The following is a 24,814-nucleotide window of genomic DNA, read 5'->3' on the forward strand; positions in this document are numbered from 1 at the left end:
TCAAAGTCTTTCCCATTTCCATTTTCAGTCATTCAATGAGATGGCTCAATCCCACCAGTTGCTTGCTTCAAAAAATAGGACAGGTTGAACAGACTGCTTTCAAGCATCACTCCAAAAAACAAGGAGTAGAATCAATTATACTAATTCAGTTGGAAAATCAAGCATCTTCCGGTGGGCTGGAAGGTCACAGTTGATGTACTGTCAATCTGTGTCCCATGAAAAATGTAATTCTTACTTCCAGGTCACAACATTTTTAATAATATTTTGTTTCCTGGACACCATGTACACTGCTGGGACTGTTCTCTTGAATGGAATCCAGGCATGAATAGTCCTCCGTACAGTAAACATGGTGATTTGCAACTCAGCAGTGGTCTAAGAGAACTGCACTTGTGTAGGAAGCACCACCAGTAAATCAGGTTAACTCAGAAAACCGTGATCTCTCCTAAATGAATCTACACTTATTCAGTTCCAAGTGGCATAATGGACTCATTTTTTAGGAACACCTAGCAAGAATTTCTCTCTGTAACACAAGATACCTGATTAGAAAAGTTGATATAGGGGCGCCTGGGTGGCTCACATGGTTAAGCCTCTGCTTTCAGTTCAGGGATCGAGTCCCGCTTCGGCTCCTTGCTCAGCGGGTGACCTGCTTCTCCCTCTCTCTCTCTGCTGCTCCCCCTGCTTGTGCTCTCTCTGTGTCAGATAAATAAATAAAAAATCTTAAAAAAAAAAGTTGATATAAAGTTGTCACTGGTCTTAAGTGAAGAGATCAATGATACCACATTGTTCCTAGAAGGCATTCAGATCACCCTCAACTCACTGACCAGGGGTTTTTGGATAGCCGTTCCTCCTTGTAGGCCAAGGGCGAGTCTGTGCCATCGCTAAAGCTGCCTGCTTTACATGGATTAAATCCTCAAGCCAAGGACAAAGACTGAGACAGAAAATTTAGGCAAAAGCCACCTAGATTTCTAAGGTAAACCTTGATGGTTTGTAGGATTTGGTCAGGTAATTGGTCCACGACCCCAGAGAAGGAAGGGAGCCATTGAGGTCAATGTCATATGTAGGCTGGTTTCATTCTTCTGCTTGGAGCTTCCTGGCTGTTAGCCTTAATTAAAGGCTGTATGACATAAACTGAATGGATTTGGTCCCAGCATCTGTTGATCATTTTAGTTGGAATGGTTGATGGCATGGTATACTTATAGGTAAATTCTCTGGAAGCCAAAAATATGTGGAGATGAGAAATGGGATATTGTTTGGAAGTAAGTCTCTATGGGTCACTCATATTTCTGCATATCTTGCAGTCAGAAGCCTTGGCTGTTTTGTTCCTCACAATCTTTTCAAGGATTTTTGTGTAGGAAATTTAGACAATATTTTCTCTTGAAATACATAATTTGCCCATGTAATCGCTGAAAAGAGTATGGCAGTCACCGACCATTCGATCAAAATCTTTTAGATTTAGATTATTGATTATCAATATTTCAAAGACAAACATGTGAAACAGACATAGATTTGCCAAATTTTCATCTTCCTAAGAAGTTAAAAATAATTAATTAGTATAATTACCAAAAAAACCCTATAAATATCACTTGAGTTTTGTGAAAGTCACAGTCACTAACACAAAAATAAAAAGGTTGTAATCTCAAAAACAAATCAAAATATAAATTTAGAAGTTAGTTAAAACTTTATTCTACACTCATTGAATGGCAGTTACCTCAAGTTAACTCAAGTTAACTCAAGAGTCGTAAGCCAAGAAAGAATTCCTATGTCTATGTTAAGGTTAAAGAAAGAGAGTTATAACATAATCCATAAAGCAATCTCCTGGAGAAGAGGGGGCAGATATTTAGAGCATGGAGAGAGATTACAGCACTAACACTCAAAAATACAGTGTGCTTGCTTAACTTCAGCAAGTCACCTTCCAAAGTTAATTACAGTATTAAAGTGTATTATACTAGAAAATAAAAAACGAAGTTAAATTTCTTCAATATAATACTAGTTGCAGAAAAATGATTTAGTGAGTGAAACAGTTTAGAAGCAAGGCAAAATTACCCACTGCCACAGCAATAACATGTTGCATTATTTATAACTGAGAGGGTGGAAGAATTGTCTGAATATTTAACAATAGAAGCAGTTATCTTGTTCTAACAATGCTTTATAGACATGGCACATGATTTTCATGTTTAAACTTAGTTTTCTTAATTTTCCTTTTTTTTTTTTGGAAAACAAAAATCATTGATCACTATAAATGATTTCCCTTACCGTTCTATGTACATTTAAATACACTAATAATATGAATTAGTATATATAAAACACTAAATGCCCAGCACTTTATATTCCATACATATAGAATATACTGAGAAGAAAATAAGGATTGAAGAAAATAAAGATTGAAAACACTAAATGCCCAGCACTTTATATTCCATACATATAAAATATACTGAGAAGAAAATAAGGATTGAAGAAGGATGAAAAATAATTAATATTTATTTTTATGCAATATTTTACTTATGAAATTTCCTTCTGAAAATTCAGTGGTTATTTCTGCTTGTTCATATTCAGCTGATTTAGAAATTATATTTCACCTTTATTTGGTAATGATATTTAACCCAAGTGTGTAATATTTACAGAAGAAGAACATATTAGTTGGTTTCATCTGAGTGCCTTTTTTTTTTTTTTTGGTTGACAAGAAAACTACATTGAAAGTTTACCTCAGTTGACCTCCAGGGAAATAATTGATTTCCAAAGTCTGCTAAATAAACATTGAACACTAATAAACGACTCCAAACATTCTCATTTCTGTCAGCTGAGTTTCATGCTTACTACCACTTCACTATTTTTGTTCCTGAAGTCTGTCCAACAAGTTAATAACATAATTATATAAATTAACTAAACATGACTTAATATGCTTAAATATCAGTGCATAATACATTGTTGGGTTTCCTTGAAAACAATGTTGGATGTCTCAGATCCAATGAAGGTGAATGTTCTTTACAAAGTTTGTATCTAAATAAACAGGTACAAAAAAATTCTAAAAGGCTGGGAATTGAGTTTTGTAAAAATTAAATAATATTCTACCTACGAGGCTGTCTTTTAGATTCTTGTTCCATTTTAAGTGAAAATTTAGGAATTCACTTTTTCCCAACAACTAAAGACAAGAGAGGTTGCCTTTTGTGCTTGAATATATGGTAAGGGGGTACGAATGGGGAGTGTTGGAAGCCAAATCAATGTAAGGACAGGAAAGCATTTCTGATAATTAGAACTCCCCACAAATATAGACATTTATCTCACAGAACATAATATCTTATCAGGCAGCTGCATATTGTGTAGAATTTTGTACTAGATGTCCTATTGAGTTCCTTTCAAATCTGAGATTTTATGATGAAGTTCAGCCATATTATTTCCTTTGATGTTCAGCGGTTTAATGAAAGCTTCTCCCAGTCAATGACTCTGTTAACGTGCTGTAGTTATAATCTTGATCAAGCTGGCATACCTAAGCCAAAAGTGCAACCTAGCCTACACTGAAAAGCAGTTCATAGAAACAGTACACATCTATTTCTGAAGGCTGATCTTCCAACATGAAACTATCTCAGCTTAGACAAATATTCAGAAGAAGGTACATAGGACAATTAAATATTAATATTCATAGATACAACACATCAAAATGGTGAAATGTCACGAAACTTTTTTTTTTTAATTTATTTGACAGAGAGAGAGAGAGGTCACAAGTAGTCAGAGAGGCAGGCAGAGAGAGAGGGAGAAACAGGCTCCTCACTGAGCCGAGAGCCCGATGCGGGGCTCGATCCCAGGACCCTGAAATCAGGACCTGAGCCGAAGGCAGAGGCTTAAACCACTGAGCCACCCAGGCGCCCCAGTCACGAAACTTTTTTTTTTTTTTTCCTAGAATGATCACATGCTAAATTTTATTTCATCTTTATTGAAACAACAGGTATATAATGAACCTGCGATTTAGGATCCTACATGGAGATATGGGGTTTTTGACCATATAATTTATTTTTTTTCCCATTTTATTTATTTTTTTCAGCGTAACAGTATTCATTGTTTTTGCACAACACCCAGTGCTCCATGCAAAACGTGCCCTCCCCATTACCCACCACCTGTTCCCCCAACCTCCCACCCCTGACCCTTCAAAACCCTCAGGTTGTTTTCCAGAGTTCATAGTCTCTTATGGTTCGCCTCCCCTTCCAAATTTTTTTTTTAAATAAACATATAATGTATTTTTATCCCCAGGGGTACAGGTCTGTGAATCGCCAGGTTTACACACTTCACAGCACTCACGATAGCACATACCCTCCCCAATGTCCATAGCCCCCTCCCCCTCTCCCAATCCCACCTCCCCCCAGCAACCCCCAGTTTGTTTTGATTGGGAGGGAGACAAACCATAAATGACTCTTAATCTCACGAAACTTTTTATCTTCTAAAATGTACATAGGGCTGCTGGAATCAGCAACCATTATTAAAAGAAAGTAATAGAATGCCTCAAATATGGGGAAAATAAAAAAAAATAAGACAACAGTAGCATGTTGAAACAAAATGGGATTTTCTCAAGATGTGACAAAAAGTAAGTGGTTCCTTATTAATGTTTTGTTGTTCTAGTTTATCAAAAAAAAAAAAAGAATTCAAAAGTAACGTGTAGGGATGCAACAGTGGTTCTCTTGCCTACACATAAATATCACCCAAGGAGTTTTAAAATTCAGATTCACAGGATCCTATCCCGAACCAATTCAAGTACCATGTCTGTAGCCAGAGTTGGGAACTCCAGTATAAAATGGTTAAGCTTTATACTCGCCCTCCCTCAAAACACACACACACACGCACACAATTTCTTAGAAACAGTGTTAATTCCTAAGGAATTCACCATTATTAAGTTCAATTGCCAAGCAGTGCATGACTACATATGGGGGGGGGGTCAAAATCATCCAGTTTGTTGTCCCCAGGGAGTTTATATTACCGATGCCACGCTGAGTTCTAAATATTAATACCATTTATTGACTTCTGCCCAGTAAATGCAGTATCCATTTTTACACAAGTCAGTGACAAAATAGATCCATGGTATAATATGGATGCTATATTGGAGAACAATTCCTAGTTCTTACTGAAGCAATACAATCAAAATAGACTTTGCCAGAAGTAAAGAAACAAAGACCTTTATCTTTTATGTCAATTTCAGGAACAATTACCTCTCAAATAAACTTGAACAGACTTATATTTTGATTTTTCTGGCATTACTGAATTTAAAAGAATTCAGAAAACATTTGTTCTCTTAAAAAGAAGATGAACTAGGCTTCTATAAGATGTGTCAATCGTTTTTCTTCATAGGAAGAAAAAATCAGATGTTACAAAAATAGTTCTTACAAAAATCACAAAAGTCCCAGCATTTTTTTCAAGTAAATCACTTTTTTTTCTTAATTTTCCATCCATTCCTTTGCCTTTTTACTTATACATTTTTAAAATACTCTGCTGAAGATTTCTAGATAAGCTGACAAGTCCAGAGCTTGAACTCCACTAAAATAATGATTCTAAGTCGGTCACACTGTGTAATGAGATGAACTTTCCAAAATTATATCTTAAGGCATTTGACTAAAGTCTTCCTTTGGATACCTTGTGAAAACCTCTTTCTCACCCCACCCCTCAGCTCCTGCACCTGTTATACTTGGTAATAACCTTGTCTCCAATTATGTTATACAGTGGAAACATGATTTCTAACTTCCTTTCCATAAGTTGAACTGAAGGTAATGAGGAAACATCATGGGTCTAAAATAGAACCTGAAGGAAGATTATTTCTAGTACAAACAATCAAACAACTGTATATGCAAGGGAGCCAAAATACAGAAAAATGATTGGAAGACCAGGACAACAGGACTGGGCTTCCATCCTGGATGTAAGGTCCCACACTCTGGGCTGATAGTACCTGGCTTCTGGTTGGTATTTAACATATTGGGAATACTTAGCTGACGGATTGGATACCTCAGGTAAGAAGCTTCATGGACCTTACTAAACCTAGAATTTGGAGTTCACATTACCGTGAATTCAAATGCCCATGAGTCCCCCAAAGCTGTTTAAATCTTCCCCTGTCAAAATTTGCTAAACTTATTGACAAAGTTGAGTGAGCCAAGTACCAGAATAAAAATCTGTGACTCTCTGCACCAATCTTCTGTTTTTATCTCTGGTAAGCATCTGGTGGAGAAATAATAAAATTACCACTTCAAGAAAGCATTTACCTCTGTGGTCTCTAAATACCAGTACCTAAATAGACTAGGGCAATATTTTGTCTTACAGAAAAGGAAAAAAAAAAAGATAAGAGCTTTATTATGAATTTCAAATCCTATAAACTTCTGAAAAGTATTATTAAGGATTGTTTAATATAAGTTCTTACTGGGCTAAGGTATCCAATTAGTTTGCATTGTTTTATAAAGCTCAGCCTCACTGCTCTAAGATTAGTATTGGTAGTCCAAAGTTGAAAAATCACCAAGTTAAATTTAAATCAACAGAAATAATGATGGTGATTTGGGATTTATTGCAAGTTCATATTTATTTGAACCATGTTCTTTTCACATCTTTTTTGCCAACAAGACATCTATTGAAAGTGATTTATATGTAAATAAATATGAAAATAATAATGCAATGGTTTATTATTCAATAGATTATTTAGAATGGTTACAGTTCAATGGGTTACTTAGACTGGCTTTATTAACAATATTCATAAAACCATATGTTTGGTAAGGTGGGGGGTTCAAGGGTGCTTAGTACAAAGAAGAATGGGGAAACCCCACAGAATTGGAAATATATGTGAATTAATCTACTTATCATATGTATATTTAATCTTGGGTAGAATATGATTGTATTTCTCTAAAATCATCAAGCAAGCCCTCCTATGTGGCTCCAAAAGGAAGAAATCACTCATGATGATAACTTTGTGTTCTGTGACACTAAATTTTAACAGACCTGACCATCTACTAGTAGCATCCTTAAGAGAGACCCAAACAAACAGGTGGTAGACTAGTGTTAACATGCACCAGGGACACTCTGGACATAAACATACCACCACCTCAGCACATATACTTCTAGGGTTGAGAAAGACATGCTTATCCTAGCTAGATGCCAGTAAAAATTACAGTTTCTCCCTTCATTCAAACTGTTCAGCCATCAGTGTTCATCAAGTACAATTAAGATTAAAATTTGTTTGCCATGTACCTCTACCCACCAATTTGAATATTGCAATCTGCAACCTTCATTGTCACTGAATAAATCAGTATAACAATTTACACATTATCATGTAGGATTTGATAATATGGGATAGATTCATTGTCCCTTGTGTCAGAAATATGAATTTTCTTAACTTGCAAAGCTGAGATTCTGAACCATGGAAAATTCACCAAGATCAAGGTTATATTGAAATGACCAGTAACATTTTCCATTTTCTCCCAGCAATGCAATCCTTTAAAATCTCGGCAAATTAGCACATGGCAGCTTCACCAAAATAACACAGTACTTAGCACCAAATAAGTACAATGCATATATTTATTGACTGAATGAATCTATCTTATCATTGCAGTGCTACTGTTTAGATTAGTGATTATAAATTCAAGTGGAACTTGTGAGGACATATTTACTAGGAGAAGGGATGGTTCATAAAGAGGTATCTACAAAACAAAATAATCAGATAACTAAAAATTTTTTGGAACTCCCCTTGCAGTAAGCAAACTCAGATATGAAGTGAGGTAAAGTTATTTATAGTTTTCATGCATTCTATTTTTTTTTCAAAGATTTTATTTATTTATTTGACAGAGAGAAATCACAATAGAGGGAGGCAGAGAGAGAGGAAGGGAAGCAGGCTCTCCGCTGAGCAGAGAGCCAGATGCGGGACTCGATTCCAGGACCCTGAGATCATGACCTGAGCTGAAGGCAGCGGCTTAACCCACTGAGCCACCCAGGCGCCCCTCATGCATTCTATTTAATGTGAATATTCATCTAGTTCCTTAATAAGATATTAATATGGTTAATAAAAGGGCAAGGTCCCACTGGGGACACAGTAAATATGCTACCTTATCTTTTTTAAAAAAGATATATTTTTTAAAAAATCAAATTTCATAAATTTATCTGGTCCCAAAGTTTCACGTAAGAGTTTGTGAGCCCACATTCTTTCCTGTCACATAATCAAAGAAAACTTATCAATGTCTTATGAGGTAAAGTTCTTAAAAGCTCTTATATATCCGAGTTAATATGGGACACCAAATAAAGAGGCAGAATAATGTCAAGGAGAGAAGAGACACACAAAATCAGAGATGGCAACACATCTTGGTTTCAATGTCAGTAAATATGTGAAAATTTTCTATATCTTTCTGATCTTTAGTTTTCTCATTTGTTGAAAGGAATTTTTGGAGGCTTTTTAGTAATACTATAGGAAATAACATATGAGATAAAAGAAGTAATGATAATGACAGATGGTAGATGCTACTGCTGTTATAGTAACACTAACTGTTAACATTATGGAATGACATGGTTACAGTTCTGAACTCTTTCATAGTAGCAACAAAGGAAATGTTGCTTTTAATACTTGAGTGTTGAGAGTGTTCACATCTTCAATATTTCAAATTTTAAAAATTCTGATATAGGAGCAACAAATACACATTAAATCAAATTCCAAACCAGTGGGATTATTTGCATTGTTTTAAAAGTTAAATAAATTATTTGGATGACTACATGGGAAAAATAATCATTTTATTCACTTAATAGTAAATGCAAATTATATGTTTCATATGAAATGACTACAATTGTCTTTACCTGAGAAGAATAGGTGTGCCCATCTGAACCACACACAGGGTTGGTGTAGACCACTGGGCACTGCTTGCAGGTGGATGATACGGGACCCCTCCATTGTTTATGGCCTACTCCTGCATCTTTCATGCTGTTAAAACAACAATAACCATACTTAGTGCATTTTTAAAAATACATAAATTGATATTAATATCATGCCTTGTCTGCATGCCATTCCAACTCTTGATGGTAACTTATATAATCAGTAAACTCTATGCTTATTTTCAAAGTAATAATCAATATTCTTCATTATAATATTTTATTTTACATATCAAGATTTTCCCATTATAAAATAATATATTCCTTTAAACTGGTCTACTGATCACATAGTTATATTTCATGATACATATTTTTTGTTTTAATTTGTAGCTATGCTGTGTTTTTGATAATCCCAGAAAAAGAAGCAACAATTGCTTGACAATAAAGAACTATTCCATTAAGAACAGTATTTGAAAAGAACACTTAATTCCCCAGGCGTACCCAATGTGCCTGAAAATAAGAGAAGCTTATTTTGAGAGAAAACAGCAATAAAGAACTTTTTCAGCAATGGTTAAAATTTAGAAAGCCAAATTAGTAGGTTTAGTGATAGCCAGTTCTCTTTTTATTATGTAGAAATACCTTAAAATAGATCCATTTTGAGGATTTGATCCAGAATAATTTGGGAAAACCCATTCTTTTCTCTAACCTAGAATTGTTTTTCCACTTTGATTAAACTACTTATTGCTCTGCCTATTTGTGCAAACGATTTACATACAGAGGGTAAAGTGCTAAAAACAAAGCAACAGGGAATCTATTAAAATATTTAATATTAGAAATTCTTTAGTAAACCAGTACTCATTTTTATTCATTAAAATTGCTTATAAAGAGAGTAATTTGATGTGTCTATTGTGATGAGAAAAGATGTTTTACTAGAAACATTTGCTTCTATTTCCTTTTCATTTTTTTCATGAATAAGTCAAACCTACAAAAAAGTAATCCTAAAACACTCTTCTGAAATACATTATTAATTTTCATTGTAGGGAAAGAAGTTCAAACTATGTATTTCAAATATTGATAAAATCTGAATGCACACTGAAAAAAAGGTTTTTTTTATCTTCTCTTCCCCTCTAACCCCCAACCATGCTTCTCTCAAAAAATTTTCATGAAACTATCATAGCTCTAAACACTTCTTTTTATTTTAATTTTTTAAATTTTGCCAAAAGCATACTTTAAGATTTTGTCTGGCTATAGAGTTCATGTCATAAGAATAAAATGGGAAAAGCAACCATGCTGCTATTACTGAGTAAATAATGGGCACAATAGCCTAATGGGAATTAAAACAATAACTGGAAAACATGGAACATTACTCTGTACCACTTCAGACTTACAAATGATGGAAATGGAGCAGAGGGAAAAAATATATATTCTGTTTGCATTGTTTTTTCACATTGTAAAAACAAAATAAGGCATAAAATTATGCAATCAGATATCTTAGGAGAAATTATTGCCAAGTTCCGGTTCCTCATCAACAGAAAGTATTTTATTAGAAGAATCTGTATGCTTTGGGATACATATGTATATGTACCTGGGATATAGATGTATATACAGATGTATATATTGGGATATATATGTATACAAATACATATGTATTTGAGATACACATACACACACACATATACACTTATATTCACATACAAACACACAAAACAACCGTTTTAGTTATCCTTATTCCCTTCAAAGCCAGAGCTGCTTTCCAATTTCTAAAGTGCATCAGTAAAAATGGTATTTTTTTATTTAGACTTTATCCTGGTTAGATTTTGCTGAAGTACCATCAACATTATAAACATAATAACATTGTATGTATTTGTACCAGCATTTTGAATAAGAGTTGATGCCAACTGCACCATTCGGAAAACAGTATTTACTTATGTTTATTTTAAAATAAATGCATTAGATGAGGTTAACCTAACCAATATTCATAATTTAATATATACGATTCATACCATAACACCTGGAGAATGAACAACTGATGTAATTCTCACATAAAGAAAATTATTTCCTTTTCTGTAGAAAGACAAATTACATTTAAGCACATAAAGGGAAATATAGAATATACCTTTTCCAGCCATTTTTCATGTTAGAATTAAGGTATAAATACAAATGAATTTTTAGGAATCTTATTTGACTAAAAAAAACACTACTACAGATTCATGAATTAATTAACAATGTACTGACTGGAGGACAAATAAACTATCATTAACAAGGACTTGCAGATTCTGAGTAATGCTGATCATTTCTAAAGGCAGGAGTTGAGCAAGGCTTTGCAAACATCTTGCTGCCCCTTCACACTTTGTAGACTTTTACCGTCAGCTAGCTATATGCGGTGTCTCTACTCACTGCATTCACCATGGAAAACATTTTTGTGACCCAAAGTCTATTTTATCAATGTTATCATGTGATTCAGAACTTGTTTGATTTGGTATCAGGAATGTTCCTCAGAATTAACATTACTCACAATCTTGTCTAATAAAATATTTATCTTGCTCTTAGGAAAATTAGTGAAGTAGATGAGGTCATAACTAAAAATGTCTAATGTTTAATATCTATGTATTTTATGTAATACATAAATATATATAATTGCATATAGTTGGAGATTATTTTTTTTGTTTGATTTTTAATTACATTTTGAAGGTCCTAGTTAAGGAAGAACAATTGTGCTTCTAAGTGAGAGACAGTCAAGGCAGCCCAAGATGGGCAAAGTGAAGGGCTTAGGAAAAGGCAGAACTGGCTCAGGCTATCGAAATGAGTGTCTGGCATCCATGACAGGAGGAATGACAGGTAAGAAACTAACATAAGCAAAAACATCACTAGGCATAATTTTCCGAGTATTCTAAATGTAAAAGATTGTTAACCTTTAAAAGTATGTCTATTTTTTTGATATATCAAAAGCCATTAGCAGTTAATTACTTTGAATTATTATCAAACAGGGTAATAAAATATTCCCATTAATGAAGTACAAAATTCAAGTTGGCTGAAAAAATGCTGAAATTATTTAGAAACTATGCTTCCAAAGGCAACTCTTCTCAAATAAACTTCTTAAAGGTCTACCTTTTTCAAAAATACATACTTCAATTTTGGAGACTTGAGTTAAAAATTTATTTACTGACTTTACAGTGGCGTCCTATATATGGTGATAATCCTTTCCCTTAAGAGTAAAAAAATCGTATTTTTGAACCCAAATAATTGAAGCAATTAAATGATAATCTATGACAAATAAAGTCAAGGATTTTTCTCAAAATCTTCTTATTTAAATATTCAACTTTTCAGACACTAAGTTAGCTTCATACCAATGTATCTGTTATTATGATTCTAGTAGATGGAAAATTAAACTACTCAGAAGAATTGGTACCATTGCTAGTGCTCCATTACGTGAACTTACTTTGAGGCAGTTGAGTAGTATGAACTTATTACCTGAGTTGTCTCCTGTGCTCCTGATTTATCTCTCACTGTGGTCTTCAGTATTAAGACTTGAAGCAGCAGTCACACATGAAAGCTCAACAGTCTCTTATTTTTCTAATAACTACAATGTTAATTACTGCTACATCTGTTTATTCAATTATGGTCTATTTGGTTTTCTGTTTAGTTAATCATGTTGTGCATTTTAACAATATAATTTGAGCACAATGTCCATGTTTTAGGATTTACATTGATTTTGGAAAGAACCCAAATGATGTTACCAGAATTATTAGCAGGAAAAAAATCTCATTCCAGTTTGATTTAATTTTTATACATGACCATGTCATTAATCAGTCTTGACAAGTCAGTAACCTCCCTGGGTCTTAATTTCTTCCTTTATACAATGCTAAGATTCATCAGTATGGATCATTTGATCTTGAGCAATCCATGAGTTTATAAATCTTTAATAAAATTACTTATAAAAGACACTAAAAAATTAGAAGCAGAGACAGTGCATATGTGCCATATGTTATGATTTTAGAACTTGACAGTGTTACCAAGTGAAACAAATATATCATTATGGTGTGAAGGATGATGCTGAGTGGGGGCAAGAGACAGGTTGGAATGCTGAAGGTGCAAACTTCACCTATCCCAAGGTACCAAATGAAAGGAGGAAGTCCAGTCTTATGATAACTAATGAAAGAGGGAAGATAAACATGGCTGTGTTTAAAGAGGCGTAATTTCCATGAAAGTATACCTAAGAATTAAATAATACCTATATTATAACATCAAAAAGCATCATCAATAAATCATAAAAATAAAGAATACCATATTTATACTATAAATAATTAGATATTTTTCTTTTTTTAAAATATTTTATTTATTTGATTTGACAGACAGAGATCACAAGTAGGAAGAGACAGGCACAGAGAGAGGAAGGGAAGCAGGCTCCCTGCTGAGCAAAGAGTCCTATGCAGGGCTTGATCCCAGGACCCTGGGATCATGACCTGAGCTGAAGGCAGAGGCTTTAACCCACTGAACCACCCAGGCGCCCCTAGATATTTTTCTAAAATTCTGTAGTTCCTAAATCTGACATCACACATAATAAATTCTCATTTATTTAGGCCATAAATATGCAAACAGAAAAGGATACCAATTTACTCATTATATATTTACCTTAGGAGGAGAATCATCAGTATTTAAGCCTTAATTCCTTAAGTGTATTTGCTTCTTTCTATATGCACTTATATTAACTTTGCTTCAACAAAAGAATTTTATTTTAATCTGATAAAACAATATTCAAGTGAATACAGGTGTTCTGTGACTATCTCAGCTGAGATCAGCCTGATGTAATATGTTTCTTGTTTTGTTAATACCCCTAACATTTCAGTACCTTTAGGGAGCCAGTTTTTCAAGTTCTGCCAGACTTGTAGAAGAATTCTTTCTTAAGACACAACTAACAACTTCTGATTTGTTCCTTATTGGCCATGTCTCTTTAATTAAGAAACAAGGCAAGGCTGCCCTTATTACCTTTTTTTTTTTTTTTTTTTTCCCACCATGGGTCTTGGAAAAGGACAGATGACATTAGCAAAGTACAGGAAATGATCTTTTGGAGAAACACAGTTACATGAAATTTCAAAAACCCTATCCAGAACTTATTAAAACTGTAATGGCCACTATTTGCTTCTTGTGATTATTGTACCATGTACGATAGTAATTTAAGCAATGAATCAAGGCATAAGCAATTTTAATTTTAAATAAAAAGACATATTCTACAAATACAAAACAAACATTTATTTATATTAGAAAACATTATTAATTATGGCTACTAAACTACAAATGTTAAAAATAAATTGGCTTAGTTTATTCTGCAATATGAACAGAAACTCTACTTATTCCTTACAGAGTACAAAGAACTAAGATTCGTAGAAAAAGCTCACTTGTAAATGTATTTCAAAAGTCAATAATATGAGTAATTAATAAAATGTATCTTTAAAAACTATTCATAGCATAAATCGAATGCATTCTAAAAATCAATTATAGTAATAAATTCTTATTCCAACTGTATTTACTAAGATAACTTATATCATACAGAAGTGTTGCCAAGAAATCAAAGTGATCAGTGATTTAGAGAGCATATTTTTTATAGAGTAATAAAATTAAACATCAGAATTTAGACTTTAAAGAGATGTGGATAATTAATAATGTTTCACACTTTCTTTAAACAAATCTTAAAATAATATTGTAGAGTTATATTGTCACTTAAGTAGAATACAATTTAAGTGAGGTTTATTTCAACGACCAATATTTGAACATAGATCTTGCTACACAATAAATCAATTAGTGAGGCTAATTTTCTGTCAAAGAATGCTTCCCTGACTTTATTTTATTTTTTATTTAAAGATTTTATTCATTTGACAGACAGAGATCACATGTAGGCAGAGAGGCAGGCAAAGAGAGAGGAGGATGTGGGGCTTGCTCCCAGTATTCTGGGATCATGACCTGAGCTGAAGGCAGAGGCTTTAACCCACTGAGCCACCCAGGCACCCCTCCTGACCTCATTTTAAAGCTATGTTATCTTTATGAGATTTGAATCATGGACCAGTTATGATATATTTTTTTTTTAATTTGACAGAGAGAAATCACAGCTAGGCAGAGAGGCAGACAGAGAGAGAGGAGGAAGCAGGCTCCCCGCGGAGCAGAGAGCCCGATGTGGGGCTCGATCCCAGGACCTCGGGATCATGACCTGAGCCGAAGGCAGAGGCTTTAACCCACTGAGCCACCCAAGCGCCCCAGTTATGATATTTAAATGATATAGTCCATCAAATAAATAATTTTTTATTAAGAACTCAGTATATTCACAATTACTAAAGACATCAATGAATAACTTCAAATTTCAAAATAGACATTACTATAAATGACACTTATAATCTCTCTCTCAATCTGATCCCCAATAAACTAAATGAATAATAAAGGTTTAAGATGTATAAAATGTAGATGATGTCAAATTCAGATTGTAGTTCTTACTGTTTCCACATAATTAATTTCAAACATTATTTTAATTACTAAAGCCCTCTTTATTTAGCTATGGAAAAAGTATATTCAACTGCAGAGGATCTTGATTGTGTAAGATTAAGTCATTGGTGGAGTTATTATGGATTAGAAATGTCCTTAAATCTACTTCTAGCAAAATACAGAATGACAGATTGGGAATTCATGATCTTACAGATGATAAATGAATTATTTAATTAACAAGTATATATAAATGTATTCATTAGAAAAAGAGCTGGAAAGCTACTTTTTGTTTTCAAGCCAATAAAATTTCATCAAATAATATTTTAGGAATTGAGTCAAGTATTTACACAAATTAAAGCTTGAGTTCTCATGTGTGTTGATAGCCTATTATGTGTTACACTCACATATTGTAATATTATTTATTGTTTTGGCAGTCATATATAATATGTGTTATTCTTTACATTCTGAAGCTAGAAACAGAGGGGTGGAGGGAGCTTACCTATTTTGCTCAAGTTTCTAGTGGTTATGATTACAGATATGGACTTCAGTGTTTAATTTTTTACTTTGTCACTAATGTTTTCTTTGCCATAATGTGCATAGAAAGTTTTAAATGTCATGAAAACCACATTCCATATTACATAAATTTCTATACCTGTTTAACTTAACAGGTGAAAAATTACAATTATTTTAATTTTACTTAAAAAAAGATCTACACCAGTAAGTGTTGTCTAGAGAACATATCTGGCTAATTAAAACTGAAATTACATACAGTATAATAAATAATATATCGCCATATATGTGATTCTGATTTAGGGAATCAATACAAATATTAATTTACTAATACATGAATTGGCTCAATTTAATTTGTATTGACAGGTGTAATTTCATTCTAGACATGAGAATGTTTATAAATTCTAGTTTCCTATATTTAAAATAATAATTGAGAAATTCAGAAATTGTTGTTTTCAATTATTAATGTTCATAAAGGAAGCCTTGTTTTATTTTTTTATTTTTTTAAAGATTTTATTCATTTATTTGACAGAGAGAGAGACTGTGAGAGAGGAAGCACAAACAGGGGAAGTGAGAGAGAGAGAAGGAAGTTTGCTGCTGAGCAGGGAGCCCCATGCTAGACTCTATCCCAGGACCCTGGGATCATGACCTGAGCTGAAGGCAGATGCTTAGCAACTAAGCCACCCAGGCACCCCAATAAGGCAAGTTTTAAACATTAACTACATTATTACTTTAACATGAAGTTGTTCTAGAGTGCCAACACTGAGCAAAGTCTGACCTAAAATTTGAGTTCACAAGAATGGGTGACTCTTAAAGATTAAGGAGATTCTATATTTGGAAAAAACATAGTCACATTTTAAAAATAAAAATGACACTCTGTCTTGTTTATCAAAGGAAAAGGGAGGGAAAAATGAAACAAGATGAAACCAGAGAGGGAGACAAACCATAAGAGTCTCTTAATGTCAGTAAACAAACTGAGGGTTGCTGGAGGGGAGGTAGATGGGAGGCATGGGGTGGCTGGGTGATGGACATTGGGGAGGGTATGTGCCATGGTGAGTGCTGTGAATTGTGTAAGACTGGGTTGCTGGGGGGAGGTGGGATTGGGAGAGGGGGAGCGGGCTATGGACATTGGGGAGGGGAGGCGAACCATAAGAGACTATGGACTCTGAAAAACAACCTGAGGGTTTTGAAGGGTCAGGGGTGGAAGGTTGGGGCAACCTGAGGGTTTTGAAGGGTCAGGGGTGGGAGGTTGGGGGAACAGGTGGTGGGTAATGGGGAGGGCACGTTTTGCATGGAGCACTGGGTGTTGTGCAAAAAGAATGAATACTGTTACACTGAAAAAATAAATAAAATGGAAAAAAAAAAGAATGAATACTGTTACGCTGAAAAAATAAATAAAATGGAAAAAAAAAAGAAAAAAAAAAAAAGACTGGTGATTCACAGACCCATACCCCTGAAACAAATAATATAGTATATGTTAATAAAAAAAAAGGAATGTTAAAAAAATAAAAATGACAGATACGTAACTTAAGAAGAGATAAATATCTACTAAAAGAAAATAACTAATATTTATCAAGAGACATAAGAAAATATACTGTGTGATCAAATCCATATTTTTGTTCTTTTTAATTTTTGAGTATAAACACAGTATTGCATTAGTTTCAGTTGTGCAACATAGTGATTCAATGTATTTATACATTATGCTATGCTCTCTACAAGTATAACTACCGTGTGTCCACATACAACACTACAACAGTATCATTGACCAAATTCCCTATGCTGTGCCTTTATTTTTGCCACCTATTCATTCTATAAGGGAAAGGCTGTGTATTCCACTTCTCTGTACCTGTGTCTGCGCTGGTGGTATAGTGGTGAACACAGCTACCTCCACTTTTCTTCACCTATTTTGCCCATCTCCCCACCTTCCTTCCTTCTGGCAACCCTCAGTTTGTTCTTCATATTTATAGGTCAGACTCTGTTTTTTCTTTGTTTGCATAGCCAATTGTTTTGGTTTTTAGATTCCGTGTATGAGTGGAATCATATAGTATTTGTCTTTCTCAGTCTGCCTTAATTCATTTACTATAATACCCTCTAGATCCATCCATGTTGTTGCAAAAGGCAAGATTTCATCCTTTTTATAGCTGTGTAATATTCCACTACATATAGCAAGATTTCATTCTTTTTTGTGGCTTACCAGTATTCCTATACATATATGCCATATTTTCCTTATCCATTTTTCTATGATGACATTGCTTGCATATCTAGGCTATTGTAAATAATGCTGTAATAAACAGGGGTGCAAACGTCTTTTTAAATTAATGTTTTTGTTTTCTTTGAGTAAATAATCCATAGTGGAATTACTAGATCATATGGTGTTTCTATTTAATTTTTTTGAGGAAACTCCATACTGTTTCCCACAATAGCCATACCAATTTACATTTCTACCAACTATGCATGGGGTCCCTTCTTCTCCACATTCTCACCAACACTTGTTATTTTTTCTCTACCTCCTCACCAAGACTTGTTATGTCTTTTTTTTTTTTAAAGATTTTATTTATTTATTTGACAGACAGAGATTTCAAGTAGGCAGAGAGGCAAGCAGAGAGAGAGAGAGGAGGAAGCAGGCTCCCTGCTGAGCAGAGAACCTGATGCAGGGCTCTATCCCAGGATCCTGGGTTCATGACCTGAGCCGAAGGCAGAGGCTTTAACCCACTGAGCCACCCAGGTGCCCCTTGTTATGTCTTTTTGATTCCAAGCCCATGAAATAGAAAAATTAATATTGTTAAAATGCCCTTACCACCCAAAGCATCTATAGATCCAATGCAAACCCTATCAAAATACCAACAGCATTTTTCAAAGAACTAGAACAAATAAACTAAAACTTGGATGGAACCCCTCAAGACCTGAAAGAGCCAAAGCAGTCTTGAAAAAGAATAACAATGCTGGAGGTATCACAATTCCATATTTCAAGAAATACTACAAGCCTGTAGTAATCAAAACAGTATGGTACTAGCACAAAAATAGATATGTAGGTTAATAGTACAGAATAGAGGGTCCAGACATAAACCCACATTTATATGGTCAATAAATCTATGTCAAAGGAAACTAGAATATACAATAAAGAAAAGGCAAATTTTTCAATAAAAAGTGATGGGGAAATGGGGCAACTACATGCAAAAGAATGAAACTGGACCACTTTCTGACACCATACACAAAAATGAACTCAAAATGGACGAGAGACATAAATATGAGATTTGAAGCCATAAAAATCCTAGAAGAGAGCAGAGGCAGTAATTTCTCAGACATGTGTTATAACCACATTTTTCTAGATATATCTTCTGAGGCAAGGGAAACAAAAGCAAAAATAAGCTATTGATGACTACCTCAAAACAGAAAGCTTCTTCACAACAAAGGAAACCATCAGCAAAACAAAAAGACAGCTTGCTGAATGGGAGAAGATATTTGCAAATGACATATCCACTAAAGGGTTGATATCCAAACTACAGAAAGAACTTCTGGATCTCAAGACCAAAAATGTGTCTTGATTATGAAAAATTCTTTTGATTTTTTTTTCTAAACAGAAGGAAATATTTTTAGCTCCTCTTCAACAAATAGACCTGACAGCTCTTGCGAAGCTTTCAGCAATTAAATACCACATTTTATTTAAGAAAACAGTCACTAAATTTCATTTAAAGTTCAGGGAAGGAAAATAGCTTTTTCTTCATGTGTTGTCTTTATGAACTTCATTGTTATTGACCTCTGCTTTGCTTACTGCTTCATTGGAAAAGGAAAGTTATAGAAATAAGAAAGGAGAAAGAAGCTACCATGTTGTGCTTGAGTCTGAATTATAGCCTGAGAGAAGGGTTGAGTACAAAACATTCACTATGCATTAGCTCTTACATTAGCCTTCATTTTTCAGGTAAACTAATTAATAAAATTATAAAGTAAGTTGGGAGTTTTTGACTCCAGAGTATTTTTCTCTCCAGCAGGTTGTATTCAATTCCTGTCCTGAAAGCATATACTTCTATTTATTTATTTTGAAAGCATATACTTCTAAGCAAGTGTTGACTCCTGATGCAATAAGGAATAGAATCAGAATCAGCCAGACAAGGACATTTTCTTCAAGAAACATCTCAATAATGTGTACAATATCTAAAAGGTTATCAGAAAGTGCTTTTAAATAGTTTATTTTCATTTATAATATGTTATCACTTATAGTTATAGCTACTGACCATGTCCTAGGAACTGAATTAGGCATTATTACAATCCTATCACTAGCTCACCTGATAACCTATAAATAGTAGCTATTCACCCTTCTAAATATTGTTTATTAATTTTCTCATGAGTATACTGATAATGTGTCCAGAAAGTATTTTACAGTCTGAAGGTACCAGGTGGGTAGAGTCATTGAATGCATAGAGCTCACAATTTGGAGACAAAAAGATGAGCATAGTTTGCAGTGAGGTTTTCCTATGGTCCAACATGTAATAAGGACAATTTAGAGCTTATATGGCCAACTTCCTACTCATGTTTGAGGTCACAAAATATTTTACAGCTCTCTAAGTACACTTTTACCACCTGTTTGGTATCCCACAGACTCCCTTCGTAACTTATACCTTTTATTAACTTATTAATTATGTCCTAACAGCCATCCATATGCTTATTTTTCTCATTTAATCCAGACTTACTCATGCACTCCCCACCCCACCCCACCCCACCCCCAGTTCTGAGTCTCTATTGCCCCCATAACATCTACTAAACCATCAGGAGACGTACTTGTGCCTGATACCTACTCTGAGCCTCCTTCTTCTATTTCTTCTAGCTTTGACTTTGGGAGACAAGGAGCCACTTTTAGCAAAGTCCTACCTTTTGTGGCCTAAAAATACTTTTAACTTCACAAGCAAGCAGCTGAGCAGCAACAGAGGTCATCTCAGTCACAGCATGGGATTGTATATAAATTGAATTTAAGCACAGCATTCTCTGGAGTCACCATACCAAGCATTTCAGCCTATGTGCTATTTGCTTACTCACATTCCTGATTTTCTTTTGGTTAGATCATGCTTCCAGAAATAGACTTTCCAAAATTCGAGAATAAATTTGTTTCCTATGTTTACTGAACTCATTACTGAAAACTTTCTGGTTTAAAACAGAAGTTTAATCTCTCATAGTTATGGAAGTCAAAAGTTCAAAATCAGTTTCCCTGGAGTAAAATCAATGCATTGGCAGAACTACATACACTTGAGAAGCTATAGGTGATGGCTGTCATTCCTTGGCTTGTGACCCATCTCTCTCTGCTCCATTTTCACATGGTCTTGCCCTCCAACCTGTTTGTGTCTCTGTCAAAACTCCCTCTGTCTCTCTCTTAAAAGGAGACATTGTGATTGCATTTAAGGTCCACTCCAACAACCTGGGATGACCTCCTCTTCCCAAGATCTTTAACTTAATCACAGTTTTGCCATATAAATAGTAGTCATTCATTTGTCATATAAGATAGTACTCACAGATTCTGGAAATTAACTTATGGACATATCTTTTGGACAACCACTCAGCCTATTACTGGAAGGATACTTGGAAGAAGAGAGATCTTATCTTTTTCACAAGAAGGGAACTATAGTAATGAAGTCTCTAGTTTGGAGAGATATCTTACTCAATCCTATAGAAATTCACCGTAAGAGTGTATTTTGTCCTACAATTACTCTAATGACCCCCTTTACATCTAAAAGAGGAATGTATGGCCCATGGCAATATCTTGGGACTATGTATTGTCCTTCAACCATCACAAGACTGTACTAATCTGCAAATATGTACTTAGTCTCAACCACAGAAACATAGCCAGATCTCATTTATTCTTCCGTCAGGAAGAATGTACTTTAAACTCACCTTATGTCTCAGTCCATTATGCCACCATTTTTACTTCTTACTTGACTACCTTTAGGGAAACTGAGTGCTAGAGTCTTGAAGAGTGGAAATATCTAAAATTGCCTTTTTTTTTTTTGAAGAACAATAAAAACAACAGTCTTACCAATGTGCCTCATCTGTCTCTCAGTTTGACTGGTAGAAGAACAAGTGATAAAGGCAATGGAGACTCCTTTTAATTCTTTGGCATTTAGAAGTAGTGGCCACTGGGGGCAAGTTGAAAGATAATAGTAAGTAGATGGACAAAATGTCATGTGATGGGGAAAAATATAGTCTCCAAGGAATCCAGGCTTTACGGAGAGAAGCCATTGCATTATACCAGGAATTTATTTAAGAAAGTGTGGTCCATAGACTTCGTTCTACGTTCAGGGGTGATTTTCTGTTTTTGTGCTCTGCTACTCTTTTCCAAAACTTTATACGAGCTCTCTTCCTTCTCCATTAATCTTTTGACCTTTTTTTTTGGGGGGGGAGACTTTTTTTCCCCCATTTTATTTATTTTTTCAGCGTAACAGTATTCATTGTTTTTGCACAACACCCAGTGCTCCATGCAAAACGTGCCCTCCCTATTACCCACCACCTGTTCCCCCAACCTCCCACCCCTGACCCTTCAAAACCCTCAGGTTGTTTTTCAGAGTCTACAGTCTCTTATGGTTCACCTCCCCTTCCAATTTTTTTTTTTTAATAAACATATAATGTATTTTTATCCCCAGGGGTACAGGTCTGTGAATCGCCAGGTTTACACACTTCACAGCACTCACGATAGCACATACCCTCCCCAATGTCCATAGCCCCCTCCCCCTCTTCCAATCCCACCTCCCCCCAGCAACCCCCAGTTTGTTTTGTGAGATTAAGAGTCATTTATGGTTTGTCTCCTTCCTTTTAAATACAACTCCTCATTCTTCCTCCAGTATACTTCCCTGAGACTGGCACAAGGTATGTACTCAGTATCATTGCATGGGTAAGTAAAGGAAAGCAAACAAAAAGAAAGCAAGAAAGAAAGGAGGAGGGAGGGAGAAGAGCAGGGAAGAGAAGAGGGAGGATAGGGCTCCCTGGTTGACCACAAAGGATGGTTCCTATTTTCCTGTCTACTTAAAAAGCAGAAATTCAAAAAAAAAAAAAAGCAGAAATTCTACAGTTTTAATTTCTTACTAGATAAAGTTGTTGTATATAATTTGTAAAGTAAGTCCTTATTAATAGTCATTATGGCTTGCCATATTAAAAGCTCATGAATTTGAATAGAATAAAATAATAGAATTGTCTCTGAATTCAAACAAGAGTCTTATTTTTCCTAGCAATCATTTTATGCTATAGCATTAAAAAAATGTGAAGGACATTTTACATAATTTCCCTCAGCAACTTCAGTCTATCAAGGACTCTTTTTTTTAACATACTCTCTATTACTCATGTAGCAAGTAAACACCAGGAAATGAGCAACTTGGCTCTTCACAACTGTATGGAGAAGTGATTTATGCAGGCGTCTTCTTTTCAACAATACTTTAACTCTTAAAAACATTGTGAATTTACTGAATTTTTTTGCTTCTCACTTAACTTTTTAGAATAATAGAATCTATTTAATTTATAATCTCATGCTAATTTTCTTTGAAAAATAATTTGCCACAGTGTCTTTTGTCCTTCTGACAGCTTTTTATTTTCTTTTTGACTATTTAAAGGCAATAAAACATAAAGTAGACAAAGAGCACTCTACATTTCCCAAGTTCCCCATTAGCACTGACTACAAGGAGTAGAATGCTGGCTAATGATTTATCACGTTTACTGTTACAATACTGACCAAAGGCTGAGAAGTGGAATTCCTGGGCTGAATAAAATGTTGGTGAATCCTTAGGTGTGGGACTACAAGGCTAAGTTAAGAAGCACACATAAATGTTGGCCAGTGTCTTTCTGTATTGAAGAGATGTTTAAATGAGTAACATAATCTACTGCAACACAGCTGTAGACTTTTTTTTTAAATTTGTTAAGATTTTTCTATTTATTTGAGAGAGAGTGAGAGAGAGCGAGCAAGGGAAGGGCAGAGGGTGAGGGAAGAGAATCCCACGCAGACCCCCTGCTGCCACTGGATGGAGCTAGATCCCAACACCCAGAGATTATGACCTGAGTCAAAACCAAGAGTCAGATGTTTGTCTGTTGGAGTCACCAAAGTGCCCCATAGCTGTGGACTAGATCAAATATTTGTGTATTCTATGTTTCTTGTTGGAAATATATTTTCTTGGGTGTGTGTTTGCTTATTTTGTTTATTTACATTGGTTTGACAAAAATTAAACTTGAATTACTTAGGATTTGGGTGCAAATACGTAAAATAGCCTTTGGCTTATTTTAATCCTATTGGTATATTATCCAGACATCCAAGTTTAGGTAAAGAAGTGCATCTTAGGTGGTAGCATAGCAGATTGGCAGGCACTGGGGTTTTGTGCTGAAGCTCCAGCATGGGTAAGTATTAATTATTCACATTTTTTTCTTTACCTGTATGTCCTTTGGTGAGAATTTTCAGTATTCTTGAATTCCTCTAATCACTTCCTATGACAGACCAAATATATCCTTATAGTAATCCTGTCTTATAAACTTCAGTGGATATAAATATAGATCTATGTTTATGTACTACTATGGCTTATGTAGAAAAAGGAACTCTATAAAAATGCTTACAGTTAAGAGTCTTGTCCCTACATCAGCAGAAGGAAGACAGCCTCCCTTCATTTCCCTTCACTGAGGAATATTCCTCTTGGTTTAATATGTATATAATAAATTAATTTTTATTGTGTTATACCACTGACATTGGAGGGTAAAGTGGCTAAATATAATATAGCCATAAATAACAAGAAAAGGGTAGATTGATTTCAAGTCAGACATCAAGCCCCCCATTCTAAGTACAATTTATTTTTACTTATTATTTATTTGTTTATTTAATTAAATATTTCATTCATTTATTTTTCAGAGAGAGAGAAAGAGTGCACAAGCAGGGGGAGTAGCAGGCAGAGGGAGAATCAGTCTCCTCACTGAGCAAGGAGCCCGACTTGGGACTCACACCCAGGAAGCTTGGGATCATAACATGAGCTGAAGGCAGACGATTAACCAAATGAGTCACTTAGGCATCCCT

The 24,814-nt window shown here is 34.6% G+C and overlaps 1 protein-coding gene across 2 annotated transcripts in view; it reads right to left on the reverse strand.

The window, feature by feature from the left end:
- Window positions 1-24,814, reverse strand: part of SPOCK3 (SPARC (osteonectin), cwcv and kazal like domains proteoglycan 3) — a 517,993-nt gene that overhangs the window by 188,204 nt on the left and 304,975 nt on the right. For both annotated transcript variants that reach the window (XM_045985859.1, XM_045985852.1), the window contains one exon: window positions 8,797-8,920. In XM_045985859.1, the coding sequence (XP_045841815.1) occupies window positions 8,797-8,920 (124 nt within the window). The remainder of the gene's footprint in view (window positions 1-8,796; window positions 8,921-24,814) is intronic.

Source organism: Meles meles, chromosome 2 (assembly GCF_922984935.1).
Source record: "Meles meles chromosome 2, mMelMel3.1 paternal haplotype, whole genome shotgun sequence".
Lineage (NCBI taxonomy): Eukaryota > Metazoa > Chordata > Mammalia > Carnivora > Mustelidae > Meles > Meles meles.